The following is a 24,995-nucleotide window of genomic DNA, read 5'->3' on the forward strand; positions in this document are numbered from 1 at the left end:
CCTTTGAGATCACTGACAGGTAGGTGGAGGAGCTCCTCCACCCTATATTGTCCAGCCTGTGGTGCATTAAATGAAAGCATAGGCCATTTTCTATTCGCTTGTAAAGCCTACGACATCCCGAGGAAAGTTTGGCTAATCCCTGTCTGTAAAAATCTAGGGACATCTAGGGGAGTAGAGGCCTTACGAATCATTTGTACCTCTACTTATATGCCTGTAGTTTTAGCAACAGCAAAGTATTTGGGTTGGGCTTGTCTATCAGACGGAGGGCTGTTCCTAAGAGTATATTGAATGGAGTATCTCCTTTGGTACCCGTGTAATTATATATCAACGTTTTATATTTCTTTGTTTTTAATTGTGCATGTTTGTTTAATCCTTTTTTAACTATTATATTTAACGAGGAAACAAATGTTTAATCCTGTATTTTAAATGTATGTTTGTGCTTTTTATGAGATTAATCCTCGAATAAAGCTTTTGAAACAGTTAAAAAAATAAAATAACATTAGGCTTTTTTTCAAAAAAAAAAAAAAAAAATATATATATATATATATATATATATATATATATATATATATAATTTCATTTATATGTGTTGTGTGTTAAAGCAGTATACACAGCTTTTCTAGGACATTGAGCCAGTGGCGTAACGATACTTGAGGGGGCCCCCCTGCAAACTACATGGAAGGGGCCCCCCCTCCCATTCTCCGTGCCAGTCTAGAGCTCTCAGGCCAGCGACCCGCCATACTGCAGGGGATGCGGGGCTATTGTTACGCCACTGTCACCAATCCAGCCGTTGTAAGTAACACTGGATGGTGGAGTTAAAGGTTGGGCTTAGTCTGCCCGCAGGCTATCATAGGTGGTGGTTCATTCATTACAGGGTCCCTGCCATCATTAGACCGGGGACGTTTGACCATTTTTAGGTGGGTTTCCTGATGCAGACTCCTGTCATGATATACAACATCGGGCCCACGCACCGTTCAGTTATGACAAAAGTGCATCCACTGCTCCTTCTTGTTTCCGTCTTAAAACATTAGACAATGCGACAATGCAGTATTTCAAAAGCAGATGTAACTACAAAGAGCACATTTTGATAATACATTTTTGCTAGTAGACAATAGCAATCTTAAGAGGCATTGCATAGCTTCATTCCATCACATTCTCTCTCTCTTTCTCTCTCTCTCTCTCAGTGAGTCAGTCTCTCTCTCTGTCATTCAGCCTCTCTCAGTCATTCAGTCTGTCAGTCTCTCTCTCTCTGTCAGTCTGTCAGTCAGTCGTTCTCTCTCTCTCTCTGTCAGTCTGTCAGTCAGTCAGTCTCCCTCTCTCAATCAGTCAGTCTCTTTCTCTCTCAGTCAGTTTCTCAGCCATTCAGTCTCTTGGTCAGTCAGTATTCAGTCTCTGAGTCAGTCAGTCTCTACTCTCTCTCCACTCCTCTCTCTCTCTCCATTCTCTCTCTCAACTCTGCCCACTCTATCTCCACTGTCTCTCTCTCCACTGTCTCTCTCTCCACTGTCTCTCTCTCCACTGTCTCTCTCTCCACTGTCTCTCTCTCCACTGTCTCTCTCTCCACTGTCTCTCTCTCCACTGTCTTTCTCTCTCTCTACTCTCTCTCTCGCTCTCCACTCTCTCTCTCTCTCTCTCTCTCTTCTCTCTCCACTCTTTCTCTCCACTCCCTCTTCTCTCTCACTCCCTCTTCTCTCTCTCTCCACTCTCTCTCCACTCTCTCTCCACTCTCTCTCTCTCCATTCACTCTCTCTCTCCATTCACTCTCTCTCTCCATTCACTCTCTCTCTCTCCACTCGCCCTCTTCTCTCTCTCTCTCTACTCTCTCTCCACTCCCTCTCTCTCCAATCTCTCCACTCCCTCTCTCTCCAATCTCTCCACTCTCGCTCTCCTGTCTCTCTCTCCACTGTCTCTCTCTCCACTGTCTCTCTCTCTCTCGCTCACTCTCTCCACTGTCCCTCCACGCTCTCTCCACTCTCTCTCCACTGTCTATCTCCACTCTCTCTCCACTGTCTATCTCCACTCTCTCTCCACTCTCTCTCCACTCTCTCTCTCTCCACTGTCTATCTCCACTCTCTCTCCACTCTCTCTCTCTCCACTGTCTATCTCCACTCTCTCTCCACTGTCTATCTCTCTACTCTCGCTCCACTCTGTCTCTCTCCACTGTCTCTCTCCACTGTCTCTCTCCACTGTCTCTCCACTCTCTCTCCACTCTCTCTCCACTCTCTCCCTCCACTCTTTCTCCACTCTTTCTCCACTCTCTCCCCACTTTCTCTCCACTCTCTCTCCACTCTCTCTCTCTCTACTCTCTCTCTCTCTCTACTCTCTCTCTCTCCACTCTCTCTCTCTCCACTGTCTCTGTCTCCACTCTCTCTCACCACCCTCTCTCTCTCTCTCTCTACTCTCTCTCTCTACTCTCTCTCTCCACTGGCTCTCTCTCCACTGGCTCTCTCTCCACTGGCTCTCTCTCCACTGGCTCTCTCACTCCACTCTCTCTCTCTCACTCCACTCTCTCTCTCTCACTCCACTCACTGTCCACTCTCTCCCACTCTCTCTCACAAAGTAGTGTGCGTTGCCATGGGAGTCCGCAGAAATGTTTCCAGGGGCGGCACATTTTTAACTTCATCACCATCCCCCTTGCACCCTTCTTCCCTCTGCCTTGAACCCTTCTCCCCTCTGCCTTGCACCCTTCTCCCCTCTGCCTTGCACCCTTCTCCCCTCTGCCTTGCACCCTTCTCCCCTCTGCCGTGCACCCTTCTCCCCTCTGCCGTGCACCCTTCTCCCCTCTGCCGTGCACCCTTCTCCCCTCTGCCGTGCACCCTTCTCCCCTCTGCCGTGCACCCTTCTCCCCTCTGCCTTGCACCCTTCTACTCTCTGCCTTGAACCCTTCTCCCCTCTGCCTTGCACCCTTCCCTACCTTGCACCCTTCTCCCCTCTGCCTTGCACCCTTCTCCCTTCTCCCCTCTGCCTTTCACCCTACTCCACCCCTGCCTTGCACCCTTTTCTATCTTGCACCATTCTCCTGACGTTTTTATTGCTGCCTGAAATCTAGTCGCACAAGGAACTCTGCATCAAATGCCTTTACATCCTAGGTTATTGCTAAACACAGCTCCCCACCTTCCAGGTTGGCGCCCAGGGCGGCCGCACTGGTCGCACCGACATAAAACCAGTCCTGACCTTTAAAAGAGAGTTGAAATCTTTTCTGTTCCAACGTCACTTCCTCTGGGGACCCGTTTCAAAATTCCGGGTTCTTTCCACAATGTACTTATTCTACAGGTACTACATCTGTTGGGAGGAACACTCTGCATTTCTGTATATAAATAGCTTTTCTTGCCAGTTATATATATACTTTTTTGTACAATTCATACAATTAATTCGCTTTGTAATGCCTTTGTATATTAGCATACATTTTCCTCTCTTATAAAAGCGCTCTGCCACTCGCTGCGTTAAGTCCACGTTATAAAATCGCAAATAAATGAATATATCTGACTGAGAATACAGTCAAAGTAGTTGCCTGCCAGTGGCGGTGGAATTGAATCAAGTTCCTGAGGGATGTGTGTGTGTGTGGGGGGGGTCCTTGCACTGAAGAGCTGGCGATAAAGCCTGCATTACTCTCTGATTTGGAGTGAGTACCTTAGGTGAATGTACAAGCAGGCACTCAGGAGTGAGGGATGTGCCAGTGACAGTCCAAGGGGGCGTTTCCCTCATGTTCACTGCGTGATTTTGCTCGCGAGAAAGTGTCACTCATAATTGTTGAAATGTCACTCATAATTTCAATGAAATTATGAAAATGTCACACACAGCAATCTGAAACCTTGGCAGCTATGTGGCAGCGTTTTCTCGAGCTGCAGTACAGACAGACTCCAGGAGATTACCAATACCCAAGTGACCACTACAGCAAGGTCGATTGGGCGAAATGTTTCTATATCATTGTTGTGGGCAAAAATCCGAGCAACAACAAACGCTCGTGACGTCACGTGCCCGCTCCCCCGGCCCCTTCCCGCCTTTGTGGCAGCAGCATGACTGCTGGACTTTCTGAGATACCGTAAACAGACCCCAGCGGAGGGATACGAATCACTGGCCATTCACTTTGACCTCTGAGTGATTAAAAGCGTGCAAAGCAAACCTTCAAAAGAGATTAGCATGTGCACCTGTGTGTGTTGTGTGAGGCAGAAGAACTATGCCCTTCACTTTTTTTTAACTTGAATATAACCTTTTCTGTGACACGATCGTTTTTTTTTTTTTTGCTCAAGGGCAATTAAGTGAAATCATTTAACTTTTCATTCTGAAGGGACTAATACTATTCTATGCAAGGGATAGCAGTGTTTGTCAGCACGAGAGAAAAAAAGCTGGTGCTAACATTGCAGCTTTAAATGCACAAAGCACTTTTTTGTATGATTTTACTCCATTTCACTGAAAATTTGCACCTACGTTATGATTATCGATTTCGGTAATGCAATTACCAATTCATGGTATTACCACGAAAAAGACAGTCAACTGTGAAAGAAGAGTTTTTGCTTCATGTATATGAAGGGACGTTATTTTCACTAGCTCGTGTACACTGTCGAACCACCCTGCTATACATCGTTTTAATGACCTGGCGGCCTTCCTACTACTGTATATGACTGCACTCACACTGTGGGCCACGGGCAAATTCAAAAATAAATATGGAAATAGTACATGATGTTTGGAATTGGTGGAAGAAGAGTGCGAGTGGACCCTGCAGGCGGCAGTCCCCGCCGGTGACCGTCACCGTGACAGACTTACTTCGGGAGTTCTGTTGTTCAGTCACACTCGTCTCGAGTCCTGGACCTGAGCGTGGGCTTTTCCACTTCAATTCAAATCGATCGTTGTTGTTGCCTGTTCCTCCTTCTTCTTCACTATGGCCATGCGAGCGCGCTCCCTGCCCACACGCACACGTGACGTGACGCCAGTCACACCTCACACCTGACCTGACCCTGCGCCCTACTGCTTATTGGGCCGCAGACAGTGTTGTACCCCTGGGCCCGGGGGCATTGGTCACCACTCACCAGCAGCCCGCCCCCCCCCCCCCAACGGCACGCGCATACGCGGCGGCGGAACGAAAGACCGAAAGTGAAAGGCAGTCTACTCTGTCCTGCGGCAGCCATTTCGTAAGATTCGAGTGGAGAGAGTGTAGTAATAAAAATAAATGTTAATGCACACACAGCACCATTTCGGAGTCGGACGGACTTGCTCTCGGGGCCCCCGCACCATTTCGAAGACTGACTGTCTCGGGGCCCCGGCCGGGCCTGGCTGCCCGCACCATTGAAAACTGCCTCTCTCTTTCCCAGTTCCGACCAGGACTGGTCCCGACACCAGGGGGGCCCCGCCCGCGGCGGCCGGGGCCCCGCAAGGCACCACCATTTTCAAACAGCAGAGCAGGCCCCGCGGCCCGCACCATTTCAGTCGCAGGGGCCCCGGCCGGGGCCCGCGCTGCGCAACACCATTTTAGCATTTTAGAGCCACTGGCACTACCCACCACAATTGTGACGTGAGGGGCCGGCGGGGCCCCCAACCAGCGCGAGGCCCCCCCGCAATGCGGGGCCTGCGGGGGCTTGTGTTACGCCCATTGAGCTATTAACAAGATCTGATAAGCAGCACCATGGGCTACACTAAATCTTTTACGTAATGATTAGACTTGATTCCACATTCGTACGATTTCATAAGATTTGCATATTAAAATACACAAGCAACGATGAGTGCTAATCTCACTGTACATCAGGGGTCTTCAAACTGTGGGGCGTGACCCCCAGAGGGGCCGTGGAGCGATGCAAAGGGGGTCGCGCCATCCCAGTCACACTTCTGCTCAAGGGATTCAGCCCCCCCTCTTCCCCCGTCGTGTGTCTCAGCCTGGGCTGCTGCAGTGAAACTCGAGCTGCTTGGGGCTCCGCTGGGCTGTGTCTGGAGTCTTATCTCCAGCACCCGAGTTGTTCACAGACCTTTAAAGACCATTTGCATATTTACATGCCTTTGTAAACTGGTTACAGAGGGTTAGTTTTATTCCTGGTTCCAGTACCCCCTGGGTCCCCACTCTGCCTATTCCGTACATTTGTACAAAGCATGTGACTATGCTGAACTACAAACCGATAGTTATAGATTAAGTAACGTTTTGCTTACTGTATATTAAACAGTACATTATTTTGTTTTGTGATTTTGTTTTTATATAAGTACACTTGATTGAAAGCAGTTGGTGTGGAGCTCAATTTAGAGCTATTCATAAAAAAGCCATCCCGATCAATTTTATTTTATAGAAATTAGATCCAGCTACAGTGAGTCTAAAATATTATGCCTTGAAGCTGCGTACAAACTACAGTTATTTATTTTGTGATTGCTTAGGGGCTGTATGCCAATCACAGCCAGTCTCTTTGCACAAACAGCATAATAACCACAATAGGCATATTCAGTAATGTTAAAATAGGTTATGTGAAGACCAGTTCAATGCAGCCTACCAGTCGACCTTGAAGCTGGGAAACCGGGTACGAATCTCGGCAGGGATAGTCAACATTCTGTGCAAATCACCTTATCTCCCCGTGCCTAACAAAAAATTAATGTGTCCGCCTGTAACACGCGGGGTGCTCCTGTAAAGCGCTCGTTTTAAAAAAAATGTGAAATGCAGGTTGTTTTAAGGCACTGGGTGATTAAGGGATTTGCCCGTAAATACAAACTGTTGAGGTGAGGCTAAGGATATGATTCTGCTATATAAAACTCCCAAAAAATAAAATTAAGTCACAAGGGCTTTAGGTCAGGATGGTTTAAAGCCCAATAAATTAACAACTGAGCTATGAGGCCTAGGCCAACCCCACCTCCTCTGACCGCTCAGCGCTTCAGATACACCCCCGATTTGTTTGGTATTGCAGTTGCCATTAAATTTAAGTCCTGTATTTGGTGGTAATATGAGATGTTATTTGACCCGTAATACATTAACGGGAAACAACGAAGTCCACCTTGCCCCAACTGAAACTCCTCAAAAGAACTCTGCTTGTCCTCTAAACAAGCACCCTCCCCTCTATTAAATTCCTGCCTAAGTTATGGCATTGCCCTTTAGCGTGGCCTAGCTACGAGCAACATGAAGGCAACAAAAAAGCCCTAAATGCAGCAGTACACCACACTTTTTGGATCGTAAAAAAAAATTCCACATCCTCACAACTTGGAACAATACGCTGAACGCTCATAGAGGCCTTGATTGAATTCAAAATACTTTACAGTACCTACATTGCCCTGGAATGCCATACCTGCAGGGAAAACACACCCACTGCCAATTTCCAGCACCAAATATAAATCAAATCAAGAGTGGGTGGGTTATGGAATTGTCTTTCCACCAACATTGGTGGCGGTCCCAACCTCCTGGAATTCAGGGCAAAACTAAAAGATCATCTGTTAAACCCAAACATACTTGACTCAAGATTCAAGGGAGGAAGTGAATGCAGTGTGGTCCCCCTTCAACCGAACATAACACAAGCTTTGTTCCACCATAAAATAGTACATAGACCGCATATGTGGGCTACTTGCCGTGACAATTTTGCACACAGCCTGTGACATCAGAAATCTTACAAACCGTAATCATTTCCATTCCTCCACAGATAAAGCATTATACACCGCTTTTCCAGGACATTGAGCTATAAACAAGATATGATGAGCAGCACCATGGGCTACACTAAATCTTTTACGTAATGATTAGACTTGCTTCCACATTCATACTCTTACTGCTACTACTCCTGTAGTTCACTACACAAAGATCTTAGCGTAAAGATATGCCTCACATTTTTTGCCGACTGGGCCAGAGAAGCCATGAGATAAATGCGAGAGACTGTTTGAGATGAGGGCAGTGAAAATACAGAATGGAAGTAGGTGATTTAAAGGTGAAGTGAGAGGTTGAATGGGGAGAGTTCGGAAGTTGAAAAAAGGGGTGGAAGAAAATGGCCTGCAAAGTGCGAGAGGGATCCGGGGTTAGGAGAGGAGAGAGGGATGGAAGGGAGGGGGTGAGAGGAAAGTGGCATGGGTAAACTGCTTAACTCTGCACAAAACCACCCGGGTTTTAAGGGACCCCAGCTTCTCTCTGCCAGGGCCAGGTGAGCTTCTCATTTGGCAGCACGGATTCCTGCATAGTGGAAGGCCCTTTACAAAGATTAAATAGACATCTTTCTGATGTTAATTGATGTATTTTGGTTATAAACGGGTACTCATGGGGTGAAATCTTTCCTCCTTGTTACTGTGTGTAAAAAATGACAAAATAATTAAGCAGTGCTATCTTAAAATTCGCAAAAAATCACAGTTGATGGACAGAATGTAGAACGTCTTACATTCACCCCAGTACAAAGATCTGGGCCTAAATCCATCGTTTTTTTGCACTCCACACCACCCTAGGTCAGACAATGGCTATGTGCAAATCAGCCTTGACCCTGTGCCTCATGGGAACAGTCCAGCCCGAACTACCAAGCCATGTCTTTCCTAGACCGGAATCAAGCATCCAATGACCGGTTTCTGGCTATCGGCCTTCTTCAGCCTGGATAGCTTGACTCCAGTGGTGTGGAGAGCCTGGGACTCACGTCTGAGCATACCCAGCCCACTCGGGGTGAAAATTGCAAAAAACACAGTTGATGGACTGAAAACCGAAAACCACCTTATGTGCATCCACCTATCGACTATGGAACAAACTCAATTTGGAACACTTAAAGAACAACTAACATCCAGTACAGAACAGAAACAATAAATTATGTTAAAAAAATTATGAATGGCTACAAGAAGCTTTTGATATCCTAATGCTACAAAAAAAACACAAACAACTGAACAAAAGAAAGAAGCAATGGCATAGCCAATAGGTCTCGCCTTTGGGACCTTCTAAGTAAAAAAAATAAACTGAAGTATAAGACTTCATGTTTACATTTACTTCATATTTTTATGATGCAGTAAATGTAAATGTGAAGTCTTACACTTTTTAGTGTTTTTTTGTTTTACTTACAAGGTCCCAAAGGCGAGCCCTATTGGCTATGCCAATGCTTGTTTTTCAATTGTAACAGATCTTTCTGTGAGGTATGTGGGTGCTCCTCTTTTTACGAAGTTTTACACTTGCGTCAGTTTAAATGTTATTTCCCTGTGGGCTGTAGCCTTGGGGTGGTTTTGAAACCCGGGGGCGCCGCTGGAGCCTCTCTCACTTTCCCTGAGGTTAATTACAACAGGCACGGGGAGGCTTCAAGAGTGAGTGATGGTGGAGAGAAAGCGTTTGGAGATGGAGAGAGTATGGATTGATGGAAAGAGAGAGATTACACGAGGAGACGAAGGGAGCGGGCTGGTTGGATCTTTTTTGCCAGGGCTATGTTTGGTTCCTTGATCTGGCCTTGATTACGCATGCTGCGCATGGTTTCAACAGTGGGTGTTGATTCAGATGTACTTGTCTGTTGCGTTCTTTTCTTTTAAGTCAAGGTGGTTTTGGTTTGGCGGGACAACCACTGCCTTATTCCTAAAACTTTTTTTAAAAATCGAAATTTCTTCACACACTTAGTGGCGGATCCTCCTTCCCCTTGACCCGACATTCCTCCTATTGTGTTGCTTGGATTGTCTCCGGGCTTGCTGCATCCCTCTTTCCTCCCATCCTGTAATGTCAATGTTTGTATTATGATCTTATGCCTTTCACCCCCGCAGGACGCTTCGCCATTCGATTGATTGTATTGCCTTGTTATTTCTTTCTTGTTTATGTTGTTAAAAGTTTCAATAAAAAGAAATATTAAAAAAAACAAATCGAAATTTCAAGCACAAATTAATTGTTTTGGTTCGGATTACTGCAAATTAGCTATCAACAAGAATACCAGTTAAAAATTAATGCAGTGAATATATAATAGGAGCAACCCGTGGCGAACGTCAAAAGATCTGGACATTCCAGCGTGACAAGGGCTCCTCTTTGAAGGTGGACAGCCCCAGCTGCAGGGCGGGTCAGCAAACCGCGCTTCCAAACCGGAGCTCCCGGACCAGAATATTTGTGCACAAAATTTACTGTTACCACAGGTAGGGCTGCACTGGCCATGTATCCACATAAGCAGTATATTGTATTATTATCAATAACTAGCTTACCCGTCAACCTTTGCTGCGATCTCCGAAGAAAGGAAATTCAAGGAAACTCGTTATGATAACATTCAATTTACATTGTCATTTTTATTGAAACTTATTCATTTTAATATGGAAAACATTTCAAAGTGTCGTTTTTATTCTATTAATTTATTAGAGTGCTTGTGGATACACGATTTTTTTGTCTTTCCGTCTGGTGCGTACATCAGTATTCGAAAGATTATGAGGGCCCTGGGGGGGCCAATATTTAAAAAAAAATTATGCCAGAAACCTTCGTGGGAGTGTACTCAACAACTTCCCAAAGTTTCATGGCGATCGGATGAATGGTGTAATAATGCATAAAGGACAGACAGACAGACATACATTCGTTTTTATATATATTGATAATAATCGTTATAATTAAATCAACATTAATATTTATACTGCTATCATCAAAGGGTTTTCACGTTGAATTAAACTTTTCCCTCCCAATACAGCGTCCTCAGGCTCCACGCTCTGCCAACCAAGAACTTGTGTCCCACAATAGGAAATAAAACCAAGGGGATCCCATCAAGAATAGAAACCTGTCTCCCCTCAAAGATATGCAAAAAACACAAAGCACCCTCGCAGGTTCAGTGAGGCTGTGTTTTGCTGGCGGGCCACAGACCCATTCGTCAGCAGCCCCGAGCTTGGTTCCCACAGTGCTCTGTGCGTGGGTCAGTCGTGATGTAATAGGGTAGAAGCGGGCGGGGGAAATCAGGCGTCATAAGTCTTGAACACATACTCAGCCGCTCGCCTGCGCAGTACCCTGCCTGCCCCGCCACACAACCTGCCTTCACCACTTAGTTTGGGTGAAATCTGAACGAAGAGTTATCCAGCCTGTCCGCTGCCTTATTCTGTTACTTGGTGCTTTAATTCGCCCCCCTCCCCTTCGCCCCACCACCCAAAGCCAGAGAGGTGCATTTCCTGCCGTTAGCGTGGAATCTTCACCCTGCTCTTTTTTTGTAGGGTCATACTACGACAATAAGTTTATTGTGCAAAGAAATAAGTGAAGGGTCATTAACACTCCTATTCTCCGGCAGCGGGGAAATTATTCTTTGAGGTGGCAGAGGCGTGAGCAGGGTGTGGGCCCCTCTCAACACACAGTGCCTTCCCTGTTACGGGTGGAGTGCTGAAGTACCATACTCAGAGGCGCAAGGTGAGGAGATGTTGGGGTCACAGAATACCTTGGCCAGGACAGAGTCTCGTTTAGTTAATATTTTCCTCATTATTGCATTCAGCCTCCAACTACAGGCCAGTATTCACTCTCACAAATAATTATTTCCCTGTTAACACACAGGCCAAGGTAGAAGGACCCTCAGGTGGGCAGAGACAGCTTGTCCAACAGAGGTGCTGCTGCAGTGGAAGATCCTTGTGCTCACGGGTTACTCACTTCACCAGATCTTCTGATCGAGGGCTGTGGTGCTTCAAGGGAGCGGTTGGTGGCCCAAGTGCAAGCAGATAAATGTAAACCTTACTAAATGTGTGATAAGAGAAAACTATCATTAGTTTGTGCGAGAAAACTATCATTAGTTTGTGCGAGAGATGTCCACCTAGAAAATATGAGAAGCAGACGTTCCCTCACAGCCTCACCACAGATGAAATATGTAGGAAAAAGTATGTGTTCGTAAGTGGAGTCTGAGAGGAAAGCAGCCCTTCTGCGATATTTCTGAGGTAGAATACAAGAGTGCCTGGGTACTGCTGGGCAAGAGCTTTGGCAATTAGATGGTATGTGGAGCGCTTGCAGGGGCTGTCCTTGGCAATTCGGTATCGTTTTATTATTTCTTTTTTGTTTTGTTTTTTGTAATGTCTCCAGTATAGATGCTGCTGTGCACTTTTGTGACGGCGTGAATACGTGTATTGTATTCTGCTCATATGTCATGCTCTTTTCATTGCTCTATGCGTCACCACTTCCTTTTAGGATTCATAGTACTGCCTCAAAGTTGGGTAAGTTAAGTATAATGTTATGGTTGTTAAATGCGAGACTCACTCTCTGTTTCCGAGTTCGCGCGCTATCGAGGCTTATTCTTCATATGGTGGTGTTTTCATGCTTGGCTGACTGGATACACTGACGTGCCCTTGCAGGGCACGTCAGTGTATCCAGGGAAAGCCTTGGCTCCTTTCATCCCTCAGACTTGGTACCAAAGCAGGATACATAGGAGCCTGGTCCTCATATCCACAGATCAAGCACTGCTTCAAGGGCCACTTGCCAGTGTTACACCCGGCTAACGGTCACACCTGGCGCTTGCTTCTTCGTGAGACGCTACTCGAAAGTGCAGGGGGGGTCTCAAAGCATAAGAGCCGCCTGAACATCTCTGGCTTCACTCGTTTAGTGGTAAAGAGCTTCAGGGGGTCTACAAATCCGAACACTTTTTTCCCTGTCCGCTCTCTCTGCCTGTCTCACTGGACTGTCCTACCGGGGACATGTGTGCAAAGTATCTGCGCTTCGGGGTTTATCTGTCAAACTGAGCTGTGCCACTTTTTAGTGCTAAAGCACGCCGTCCCTGACGGGGCAAATCTTCCCCGCCCAGCTCGCCATTCCTTAGGCACCAGACCGAGTGCTCTCAGAGGTAATATCTATGCAGCGCTCGTTTACATCTGCAATTCTTTTTTTTCAAGCGCGAGGGTGCAAGTAAGCAGTGCGTGCCCTCAATAACTGCTCTGGGGAACAAAAAGCACTCTTACATACATCAACAAGTGCGGACACAAAAGGAATGTCAGGAATGCAGCTGGCACCTGGCTGCCCTGCTGCTCGCTCCCGAAGCCAGGGAAGAGAGAAGGCGGAACATGCACCCGCCTTTGGCCAATTGCGTACTTTCTTTCTTAGAAAGACTCACGCAAAGGCCAATAGCTTGGGAGAAAAGAAAAAAGCGCACAAGAATGTGGTCAGAGTTGGAAGTGCTTTCTAGAAGCCTTGCAGACCAGCGCATGCGCGCTGGCTCATGCGAGACCTAAAAAACCGTGGAGAAATACAGAGATGAGAGAAAACAACAAATTAGAAAGCTGCAACGTGCCTGGCTCAAAACAAACGCCAATAAAGACAAAGTTCACCTACAGAAAATGAACAGATTATACAAGGCAGCTATCAAAAAAGTGAAAAAAAGATACTATTCGGACAGAATTCAAAATGCTAAATGTGCAAATGAAGAATTCTGTAAAATTCTCAATGAATTTCGTAAATCAAATTGCCTAGAAGGAGCTCATCCCATTACTCAGACAAACTAGCAAATCATTACACGGCCAAAGCAGACACATTGGACTCCTACTTAAAACAAGGACAAAGCACCAGCACTGACCCTATTACAAAACAACAATCCAAGAATACTCTTTCCCAGCCTTTCCTTTCCTTCCAACACATTTCACACGATGAATTTATGGACCTATTCAAAACCAGCAGGCCTGCCGGCAGCCCTTCTGACCCCTGTCCACCGCAAACCTTCAAGACAATTTTTCTAACAACCTCTGCTACCACGCTAGTAAGAAGAATTATCAACAACTCTTTAACTACCAGAATATTTCCAGAAGAACTCCGTTTTACATACGCCCCCTGCTAAAGAAAACAAACTTGGACCTGCTGAACCCTGACAACTACAGACTGATTACAAATAGACCTTTCTTGGCTAAACTGATCGAAATAGCCCAGATGTCACAATTATTGAAGATTATGCCTTACTTTCAGGCTTCGAACGGGATTCCGTTCAGGAAGAGGCACTGAATGTGCCCTCCTTGCCACCTGGGATGACCTGAAGAACGCATTTGACAGCAATGGGGTTGCTGTGCTACTTCAGGTACCTTTGACAAGTTGACCATGACACTCTGATACAAAGACTCTATGAAGCCGGCATAGAGGTGACTGCTCTAGACTGGATCGTATCCTACCTTCTTAACACGACTCGTGTCGTCCATACCCCACCTTTCTCGTCCAAACGTTTTTCTCAAAAGCAGGGGTCCCTCAAGGCTCCATCATCTTGTCCATGCTTTTCTACATTTACATTAAGTAATAACCAGCACTGATCAATCTCCCATCATGTGCTATAACTATGCAATGACACGCAAATACTTCTCCAACTGGAATATCCCAAAGAAATTGTCCCTTAGTTGCCAATTCGGCCAAAAAATTTAAGATTGGAACGAGTCCTGCGACCACGGGATCCAAGTCCCTTCGAAGACACCAACGCATCCACTTAAGCCAAGCGGATTTGTAGCGCTTCGCCGTACTATCGGCCCAGGCTTTGGAGAGCAGGCCCTCAGCCGATCCCGAAAGGCCCGGGAGCGACCAACGTCTCCGGAAAGCCTCCATGCCATGAGGCGGAGAGAGCCCTGAATGATGAGGGGATGTGGCTCCCGATCCGGATTGAGCAAGAGGTGAGGAAACTGGGGGAGTAGGATTGGAAAATCCCAAGAAAGTTCCAGAAGAACCGGAAACCAGACTTGAGACCACCAGAGCGGCGTAACCAACACCATCTCCACCTCCTGACGGCAAACCTGGGCCGCCGTCCGTACCACCATCGAGAATGGAGGGATTGCAAAGGGCTTCTCCCGACTCCAATCCTGGAGGAAAGCATCCGTGGCTTCCACGAGGGGTCCGGCCTCCAACTGAAAAATCTTGGGAGTTGTTGGTCCAGCCGGGACGCAAACAGATCCACCGAAAACGGACCCCAACGGGCGCTCAGCCATTGGAAGACCGGGATTTCCAGGATCCACTGACTGTCATCCTTCAGGTGCCTGGAGTGCCAGTCCGCCACCTGATTGGCTTGACCCGGCAAATATTCTGCCGTCACCAATATGTGATGTGAAAGGCAATAGTCCCAGAACTCCTTCGCTAAATCCGCGGGAGCGAGGTCCTCCCAGGTGGTTGACGTATCGGACCGCCGAGACATTGTCCATCTTTAAGAGAACGCAGGACTTCACTGAATCCTTGGTCCAACAGCGGATCGCGAAAGAGCCTGCTAGAAGCTCCAAACAGTTTATATGCAACTATTGTTCGTTGGATGACCAGGCGCCACCGGTGGAGAACTCCCCGCAACGGGCACCCCAACCCGACCTGCTGGCATCGGATTCTATCACCAGGTCCGGGACCGACCCGAAGATCGCCCGGCCATTCCAAGCCTCAATGTATGAGAGCCACCAGGACATCTCCTCCTTCACGTCCTCCGAGAGGGGCACCATCTGGTCGTAGGACATGCCCCTTCGGAGGTGTCGGGCCTTGAGACGCTGGAGCGCTCTGTAGTGCAATGGCCCTGGGAAAATCGCCTGAATGGAGGATGACAGAAGTCCCACCACTCTGGCCACCTGTCGCAAAGAGGTCCGGTCTTTTGAAATCGTCTGTCGTAATGTATGCTTGATCTTGGCTATCTTCCTCGAGGGAAGACTGAGAGAGGCCCCGACGGAGTCTATGACAAAACCTAGAAACATAATTTCCTGACACGGAACCAGAATTGACTTGGATTCGTTGATGATGAAACCCAGCCTCTGGAGAAGCAGAACCGCCTGTTGAAGCTGACCAGTCAAGGTCATCGGACACTGGGCCATCAAAAGGATGTCGTCTAGGTAAACGATCATCCGAATACCCTGTCCCCGCAGGAACTCCACCACCGGGTGCAGCACTTTCGTGAAGCAAAGGGCGGTGAACTCGAACACTCTGTCCTTCAGGCAAAACTGAAGGAAACGCCGATGTGGAGGATGGATGGGCACTACTAAATAGGCGTCTTTTAGATCCAGCCTTACCATCCAATCCCGTGGGAGGAGCACATCCTGAAGGAGATGAATTCCCTCCATCTTGAAGTGTCGGTAGACCAACCAACCGTTGAACTCTTTGAGGTTGATCACCGGACGCTTGCCTCCATCCGTCTTGTCTACCAGGAAGATATTGCTGAGGAAACCAGCGGGATGCCGCGTTGATAGGCGGATGGCCCCTTTTTGGAGCAACTCCGAGACCTCCCCGTCTATCAAGCGCGCGTCGGGCTCGGAAAAAATTATCGGCCGCGGAGCGGATTCCTGAAAAGGCCGGTCGTAGAACTCTATGTGGAACCCCCGCACGGTTTGCAAAACCCTGGCGTCTGCAGTGAGCGACGCCCACTCCTCATAAAAGGCCGCTAACCTGCCTCCCATGAGAACCCGGTCCGAAGACAGGACACTTACCGTTGGGATTGTTGGGTCCAGGGTTCTTGCCGTAGCCTCGACCGCCGAAGCGTTGCCCTCTCATGGGGTAAAAGTTATTGACGTTCGCTGAGGTCTGGTACTGGCCTCTGCCGGAGCCTTGCCCTCTACGTTGGCATGCTGCCCTGTTCGGCCGGTCGGGCGGCCCCTGCCCCGACCGGCCCCTTGGGAAAAACGCTGTTGGAACACGCGTTTAATGCTGGACTGCGCTTTATCCAGCGAAGTAAAGGTGGATACAAATTTGCCGAGTTCTTTAATGAAAGGCTCTCCAAAGAGGCCGCCCTGGGCCACTGCCCCCGCTTCCGAAGAAGCCAAATCACCTAACTTCGGATCTAGCTTGATAAGCAGAGATCTCCGTTGTTCGGTGGACAGGGCGCAGTTGGCGTTCCCCCAAAAAATTATTACTCTCTGAGCCCAGTTGGACAAAACCTCAGGGGAAATAACCGTGCCATTGGCTTTCGCCTCTTCCGCCATGTCGAGGATCTTCGTGGCGGGCCCCACCGCGTCCAGCAATTTATCTTGGCACGACCGCCAGGAGCGGTCAATGCCCTTACGCGGGTCCTTCATAAATTGTGCGAGGAAGGTGGCCATTTTTGCGTCTAACTCGGGCGTCAGAGCCACCTTACCCTCCAATGTTGGCCTCGGACACTCACCTCGCAGGCAACCCCTGGCTTCCTTCTCCAAAGGCTTACGCAGGCGACCCGCCACGAACCTCGCCACCGTGTCTCCCGGCGTCCAGGTGGCGGACCGCGGATGCATAATCTCATCCGGGTCCAACATGCCGGAACTGTCCCGGGGCAACTCAGCGGTCGTGCTCGAGGGGCGCCAAGAGCGCACCGACTCCCCATCGTCATCCGTGTCAGGGGAATCCAGCCCCGGAGACGGAGGTGCGGTCTCCGAAACCACTGAATGTTCAGGACCCGAAAGTGGCGCAGAGGGGACAGCAGTCGCCTTGGCTAAAAAAGCGTCTCTGAGACGCTCAAAGGCGCCCCTGTCCACCCCTTGCCCCCCTTCCTGTGCCCCCTCCCTGCAGGGTTTCTTCGGGGCAGGAGGGCCGTCGCCTGAGGGGCCCGGGAGACCAGTAGGAGCTCCCAAATGAGCCTGCGCCAGTTTGGCGCATTCCTTGACAATGCGCGCTGACAAGCGGTCCTCCATGGGACCCACTACCTCAGTCACACAGCGATTATATTGAGCTGTCGACTGCTTGATAAAACTCCTCATCCTGCAAGTAGGAGTGAGGCTCCTCCTCAAAATAATCGTCCTGCTACATGGCTGCCAAGCTGAAAAAATGCAAACTATTGCCAAAACTGTGCTGCGAGTCTTACCCCCCCCTGACAGAGGGTGTCAGATAACAAGATATGGGCAGGCAACTTAGGCTGCAATCACTTTTTGGGCCAAATGAACTGGCAAGGTAGGGCTGCACGAGAACCCCCCCCCCCCCCCCAACGCGTTGACCCTCCACACAGGGACCGGGCCTGACCACCCCCAAATGCGCGTTGCACCACACACAGTTTTTACCAAAAAAAAGTGCACTCACCTATCGGCGTTCACCGCGGTCTCAGCCGCCAATACAGACCCCGTAGGGCGTAAGTAATGTTAACTCAGGGCCGAATACAGACCCGGAGCACCGGGCGTAGAAGGGGTGGAGAGGGCAAAGCTCCGTGTCAGACCGTCTCCTCAGGGCGGCTCCCCAGAGTGAAGGGAAGCGTGCCGAGGAGCAGGCGAGACGATCGAGCGCCCTCTGGCGGGCGCTTCAATTACCGCACCGCCGCCGGGACAAACGCCGCGAAAGGAGCGAGAACGCTCCCGCGACCGGGGCTCTGTAGGGAAGAAAAAACACAGAAATCGCTATCGGAGCCCAAACACACCCCCGTCAAACCTCAGACGGGAAATACATCGCCCCACGCCCTAAAAACAAGAAATAGGGAAAACACTTAACTGACTGCTGCATGAGCAGCGAAGAAAGAGGAGGAAGGTTGAGGAAGGACTGGCTATCATACCTGGACTGGACATAATAGAAGGACTAATGTTGGAAGGCTCATGGCGGCTGTAGTTCGTTCTGGATTTACAAACTTTACAAACTAATAACTTTAAAAGTCGTTTGTTTCCAAGTTTTTCTGCAGTTTAAACATGGATTTGAGCTTTTCTAAGGCTGCTGTGTTTTTAGGTCTTGCGACCTATCAATGCGCATGCGCATTGAGCGGAGCGAGAATTCAAGTGCTCAAAATTCTCGTCAAACCAAGGGTTTTTTGGTGCGGTTTTCTTCGAGTTCACGTGACCAAACAAGCACGCGCATCAGCCTCCCTCCCTTCCTCCTAATTGCATTTTTTCACAGCCGCCACCACATCAAAGGGCTTCTCCCAGCGTGCGCTCTGCGGCTTCTCCTCCCCTAATTATTCATGGCTGGTCGGCCGTACTTTCAGTTTCCCGGCCGCTCATCTTCTCGCTTGCTCCCTTTACTAACAAAGTCTTGAAAGTCTGCTTTAACAGCGTGCACATCAAATACGGCTTTATTTGTGTTTTCTTTTACCAGGTGTCAAGAGACAAGAAATAAGTCTTGAAAGTCTGCTTTAACAGCGTGCGCATCAAATACGGCTTTATTTGTGTTTTCTTTTACCAAGTGTCAAGAGGCAAGAAATAAAAGTCTTGAAAGTCTGCTTTAACAGCCTGCACATCAAATACGGCTTTATTTGTGTTTTCTTTTACCAAGTGTCAAGAGACAAAATAAAAAGTGGCGTCTTTCTGGTGCCATAGCTTGAGTAAGCAACGTGTGCACGGAGCAATGCCATTTCAGAAATGGAAGTGTGCTTTAAGCGAGTGTGCTCCAAATACAGCTTTAGTTCATTTTTTTTTTTTTTTACTAGGTTTCAGAGCAGCATCCCCAATTTGTCAAACGCAGTCTACTCGCTCATAGGCAATGTCCACTAATTCTCTCAATTCTCTTTTCGTGGGTCACACACAATTGTTCCCTGCGCTTGCTTTTTGCCATGCGTACTTTTAACACTCCCCCCCTCCCAACACATCTTAATACAGTCCGCAATCAGTGCATACTGCACACACTCAGTGCACACAGACATAACTCACAGTGCACACAGCACTCACTCAGTCCACACAGCTCTCACTCACCCTGCACACAGGCCTCACTCACACTGCAAACAGGTGTTACTCAGTGCACACAGGCCTCACTCACACTCCACACAGGCCTCACTCCGTGCATACAGCACACACTCAGTGCACACAGCACACACTCAGTGCACACAGCCCCTAACTCACAGTGCACACAGCCCTCAGTCACACTGCACCAAGGCCTCACTTGCACTGCACACAGCCCTCACTTACACTACACACAGCCCTCACTTACACTACACACAGCCCTCACTAAGTGCACACAGCCATCATTCTCAGTGCACACAGCCCTCACTTAGTGCACACAGCCCTCAGTCCGCTAGTTGTTTGTGCAGTTACTAACCATCTACACATAACACCATCACATAAGTTAAAAAATTAATACATTTACAAAACCAATAGCTCCAACTTTCCTACTGCGAGACCTATTGGCAACGCCAGTGCTTGTTTGTATATGTAATAAAGCGAAGGAAGAAAAGCATAATCCGAAGCCTCTGGTCCTGACATAGAATTGTCTCTTTCCCACATAACCACCATGCCCAAACAGATATATACAGCATATCCCTCTGTATATAAGCGTTTTATTAGCACTATATATGTACCTATATATGTGTATTGCTTTGTATAAACGTGTTTATAAAAATATAGATACTCATTAGTTCTGCTTAACAAATGTACATATTACTGTTTTTAAACATGTATATAATTGACTGCATAAATAAGTACATCTTATCAGAACTATCTACAATTGCTTAACTATTGAGTTACAAAAAAATAAAAAATATTTATAAGTAAACACTTGAAACCCGGAGTTTATTTAGTGCATCTTTAATCTATATGTACTACCTTCCTTTATGCATCTATATACCTTCCGTGTACTTATGGATCTATATATTTATATTATATATATATATATATATATATATATTTACATTTCTTCTAATTAAGCATATCTAATGCACTGCCCTATTTCTCACCCTAAACCACTCTCAATATATCCTCTACCTCACTCTCTCATCTCAAACCTCTTTCTACTATTTCCATTGCACTGCCCTATTTTTCACCCTATACTTCTATCAATATATCCTCTACCTCCACTCTTTCATCCCAAACACCATACCACTACTATGATCCCCATAGTAACCCTTTCTAGACTCTTCACTACTCTACCCCTCCATGCATCATCTCATTCCTCCTTTACTAATCCCCCATATCAAGCCTTTTTAGGTCTCGCTCCTAGCGTTGCAGTGCATTGCTCGCGCAGCGAGAGACCTCGTGTAGGGGGTTCTGAAAGCTGACCACACTCTTGTGCGTGTACTTTTGTTGTCGTCAGCTGCTATTGGCTTTAGTGCCCGTTTAAAAAAAAAAAAAGGCAGCACGCCATTGGTGAAAGGCGTGTGCATGTCCCAGCTTCTTCAGAAATGTAAATGCCTATGTCCTAGTGGCGTCTGTTACGCGCAACAGGGGCACAGGCAACAGACTCCCTCACCCCTGCCCCTCTGTGGTGCACGCGCACCACTGTTCCGCCTTGGATTGGCTTGTTATACCTTTCCAGGCGGTTTTCAAGAGATAGGTAGGAAAGGGGAGCAAGATTGAGAGAGAACGTGTGGATTGAAAAAGAGACAGCGAAGAGAACGGTCTTGGTTTGGGCACTTTTACCAGGTGACTTTTGGTTCCACAGTCCGGCTGTTCTTGGTGGATACGCTGCGGCCATGCACGGCTCCTTGGCAGCAAGCAACCGTGGGAGGGAGTTGGATAGTGTGGAAGTGCCGAGAGCTTCTTATCTTTATCTCAGCCTTCAGTAACAGCTCTTTAAACAGACGATCCTCCCTTCTGCGGCCAGGCCGCTGCCTTTATAGCTCGCTCCCTGTGACTAGCTACCGGTGTTGGAGGGAATCTCCGTTAGTATGAATGAATTAATGACATGGTTCAAACACGAGCAAAACAAAGACGCTCCGTTCTATCATGGAAAATGACCCACATACATAAGCAGTGAAACGGAATGGCTCCGAGATACAACTGCAGTGTCTAGGTCTGTGGGATGGGGTGGGGGGTAGGCCCTCATCTCGGGTCGCCCACGCTGCCTCTTTCTGTCCTCTCTAGTTTTTCAAGTGCAGCCTCATAAAGTGTAAAAAGTTGTCAACTCCCCTTATGCACTGTAGCTAAGCAGGCATGGCAGCTACAACCTTTAGGTATAAAGTGTGCTGAGTGCGAGGTGAAGTCGAGTTCAGGTATTTACAAAATTGGCAAACCTTCTCTGGAAACGTGAACATTAAAAAAAGGAGGACGCCTGCTTTGTTCATAAAAACGGCCAGCTGCGGCTCACATGTGCCTGGCTCTCGTAAAACATTTACAGTTGTACGGCGCCCCCGGATCGCTCCCAGACCGTGTGCTTGCCCTGGGACTGTGAGCACACAAAGGCGGGGGCTGTCCTGCATCTTCTGACCATGGAGCTGCATGTTCTGGAAACTTGGACTTGTTTTGGGGTATAGACTCCTTCACAAACTCCACTTTCATCTTTTTGGGGCAGTGTTAAGTCTCATAATGCAGGTCACTTGTCTAAATACAGCGGTGATAGCTCGCCTTCGATCTTATAAGGAGCTGATAATCTAGGACAGCAAGTTCCTCATCTGCTTCTTGTAGGTCACACGGAGGCATGGCAATCCCCTTCAGGTGTTGTCCCAACGTAGTGTGGAGTGTGCAGGTTATCGAAGACATCTTCAACAGATATAGGTTTATTGGGCAACGTAGATGTGCTGTACGTTTGTTTCTAAAACCAGAGAGGGATTTTGTGTGGCAGTGAAGTTTGTGCTTTCCTGTTAGTGATGCTCCTGTGCTGTGTACGTTCTCTGTAGCCCATAATAGAAGCACACTTTCAGAGGTCTGGGGCACTGGTCTGTGAGAGATTGGGGTGTCAGCCTGACAGCAGCAGAACTCTCTGGATGCTAGTATAATGCGCGAGAAGGTCGTTCACGTTAGTTGTTTTTCTTTCCAGTCTGGTATTTGTAGTGCTGCCAATCCCATTGTAGAGTCAGGACTGCAAGTCCCATAATGCACGATACAAAGCAAACAACTGCTCTAGATGAGTAACTTGTTCAATAAAATGAAATTTCCAATTCAAAAAGAAATGCAGGAAAACAGCGCACCCTTCCACATATAACCCCTTGTTGGAAGTAGTAAGCGCTATATAAATGCAATTACATGTATGTAATGGGGTAATACCAGTTTGTAATTGAGTACCACCCGCACGATTTATGTACTCTGCCCTCAAACTCATATTTTAATGGAAAAAGTACGGCAATCTTTTTTTTTTTTTATCTAATCCACAAATCAGAATTTCTTGTATTTTAGCCATTAAACTGTGGCTCAATTACACTAAGTTCAGCCAGAGGCTCCTGTATGAGGTATCATTCACCTGTGGACAAACTATCAAAGGCTTTATAACAAAAAATAACTCATAAAACTCACTGAAATACCCTGCTACTCGCAGGATTGTATTTCTGCCGAGGCCGCGTGGCATGGTAATTAGTTTGGTCTTTTTTTTTCTTCATCTTGCATTACAAAAAAAACCCATCAAAATGCAAGTGGTCTAGCATTGCTGAATGTTTGCGCTATTGATGTTGTATTACTATTAACAACACCAATAGCTCAACATTTTAGTGATGCGAGACCTATTGCATTGCAAATGCTTGTTAAACTTTCCCTCTGACTCTTTCCCCTCCATCTCCCTTTTACTCCTCTCAAGCCGCCGCCTACTGCTACGAGCTCCAGAACAAAAAAAGTCTAAATCCTTCCCTCTTCTATTCCTCCACTATCATTTTCAATCCAAATAACAGACTAACATGCCACCACTTGAATTAGTATAGTGAAATATGAAATTAATTTACCACTAATCCATTATTGGTTCTGGAGTAGCCTCATCAGGGTTAGTAAGCGCTATATAAATGCAATTACAATAGGAGGACAAATATTTGTCAAATGTTTTGCTCTGATTTGTTAAATGACAGGCCCAGGTTACACCACTTTCCTACAGTTTCATGGTTTATGCCGTGTTCGTGATGCTGATTGGTATACTCACACACACACTCATCCTTCCGGCTTCCTTAAAATTACCACCACACCTTTTAATTCAGATATGTAAATTTCGCTACTACTTTGTCTACCGTAATTTTGATATCGAGTTTAAAATATACTGTTCTGTTGAAAATTATACTTCTGGTTTTTACATTGCTGCATAAGACCAGCCGTAAACAGATGGAAATTGAAAAGCACTTTTGTTTAAAAATATTTTATGGGTTGAGGATGAATAAAATGTTTTGTTTAGTTAATTAACAATGAATATTTTTTGTTTTTCAGGGTACTTAATATTTTCGTCAAGTGACATCCTAATAACTTACTCAACTCTTGCGCTCTTCTCAAATGTCCAAAGACATCAATGGCTAAGAATAATGGAAGTAACCTGCGCTCTGTAAGTAGATAATTTTGTATTACTTTGGCGCTGTTAAAATCAGGTGGTAGTTGTAGTTAGTCTGTTTATGGCACTGTTTTAAAAAAGTTCTAAATAGGTGAAGAGAGTGTAATGTTCTAAGCAGCTAGTCTAAGAATCACTAAGTCTTTGTTCTGGTTTTCGAAGGTTGTGATCAGTTGCTGGCCTCTCGCAAGCAAATGGAAATTAAAATGTGTACATTTCTTAAGGTTTCTCGCATTTGGTCATTGTCCATCAATTTTTTTAAATACATGAGACAAATATTGTGTAATGATAAGTAAACCTTTTGCTAGCTAGCAGTACTCTAATAAATGGGATGAAATTTCTGCTTTCCAATTCCAGGGCCTTGTTTTGAATGTTGCTGTCCAGTCTCTAGTGGCGCCTCCACATCAGCCAACATATATTTGGTTGGCAAACAGCATTTCACAAAGTTACATATTTCTTGTTTTCCCATTATTGCACATGGTATAGCTTTGTTAAATTGCTTGTAGAAATGTTCACCTGACAATAGCATGGTTCCCTCCATCTAATTTACTAGCAGGGATTAGTCAGATTAGCATAGTGGTTTCACATTTCTTAGGCACAAACCATGTCGAAAATGGTGAGTATGTGCAGCATGCCGGTTTCCTAACTATTAATAGGTGTTGCTGGTCGTCCGTGCAGCTACTATGTCTACCTGCCGCTTTACTTTTCCTTATATAACATTTTTAGGTCTCGGCTGGACAGCACGTGCGCTGTCTCTTCGAGACATGTTTGCCACACAGTGAGCTTACAGCCCGTCCATAATTTAACATTGGTTTGCTTTGAATTGGTCTCATTTCTGTCAGCTGGTTTGTTAAACCATGCCTATGTCAGGTTCTCTGCTTGTTTTTGACTCTGCCCTGGAGGATGTACTCATTTAGGGTGACCAGATTTTGAAAAGCAAAAACCTGGACAGGTCAGATCTAAAAGTAAGACTAAAGCTCTTAGTCTTACATCTTTTATGTGGCCTGGTCAGTTTTTTGCATAGCCTTGTAAATATGTGCACACATATGCATATACACACATGCCGAATGGGCTTCAATTCAATTAAATTCAAAGATCTTTATTCGGAATAAAACATCCATAAAAGTGCATAACAAATACAATG

General features: G+C 46.8%; 1 protein-coding gene across 3 annotated transcripts in view; it reads left to right on the plus strand.

The window, feature by feature from the left end:
- Nucleotides 1-24,995, plus strand: part of EYA3 (EYA transcriptional coactivator and phosphatase 3) — an 860,742-nt gene that overhangs the window by 71,965 nt on the left and 763,782 nt on the right. For all 3 annotated transcript variants that reach the window (XM_078682511.1, XM_078682514.1, XM_078682513.1), the window contains exon 2: nucleotides 23,737-23,848. In XM_078682511.1, the coding sequence (XP_078538637.1) occupies nucleotides 23,816-23,848 (33 nt within the window). In that variant the 5' untranslated portion in view covers nucleotides 23,737-23,815. The remainder of the gene's footprint in view (nucleotides 1-23,736; nucleotides 23,849-24,995) is intronic.

This window comes from Lissotriton helveticus, chromosome 3_1, assembly GCF_964261635.1.
Source record: "Lissotriton helveticus chromosome 3_1, aLisHel1.1, whole genome shotgun sequence".
Lineage (NCBI taxonomy): Eukaryota > Metazoa > Chordata > Amphibia > Caudata > Salamandridae > Lissotriton > Lissotriton helveticus.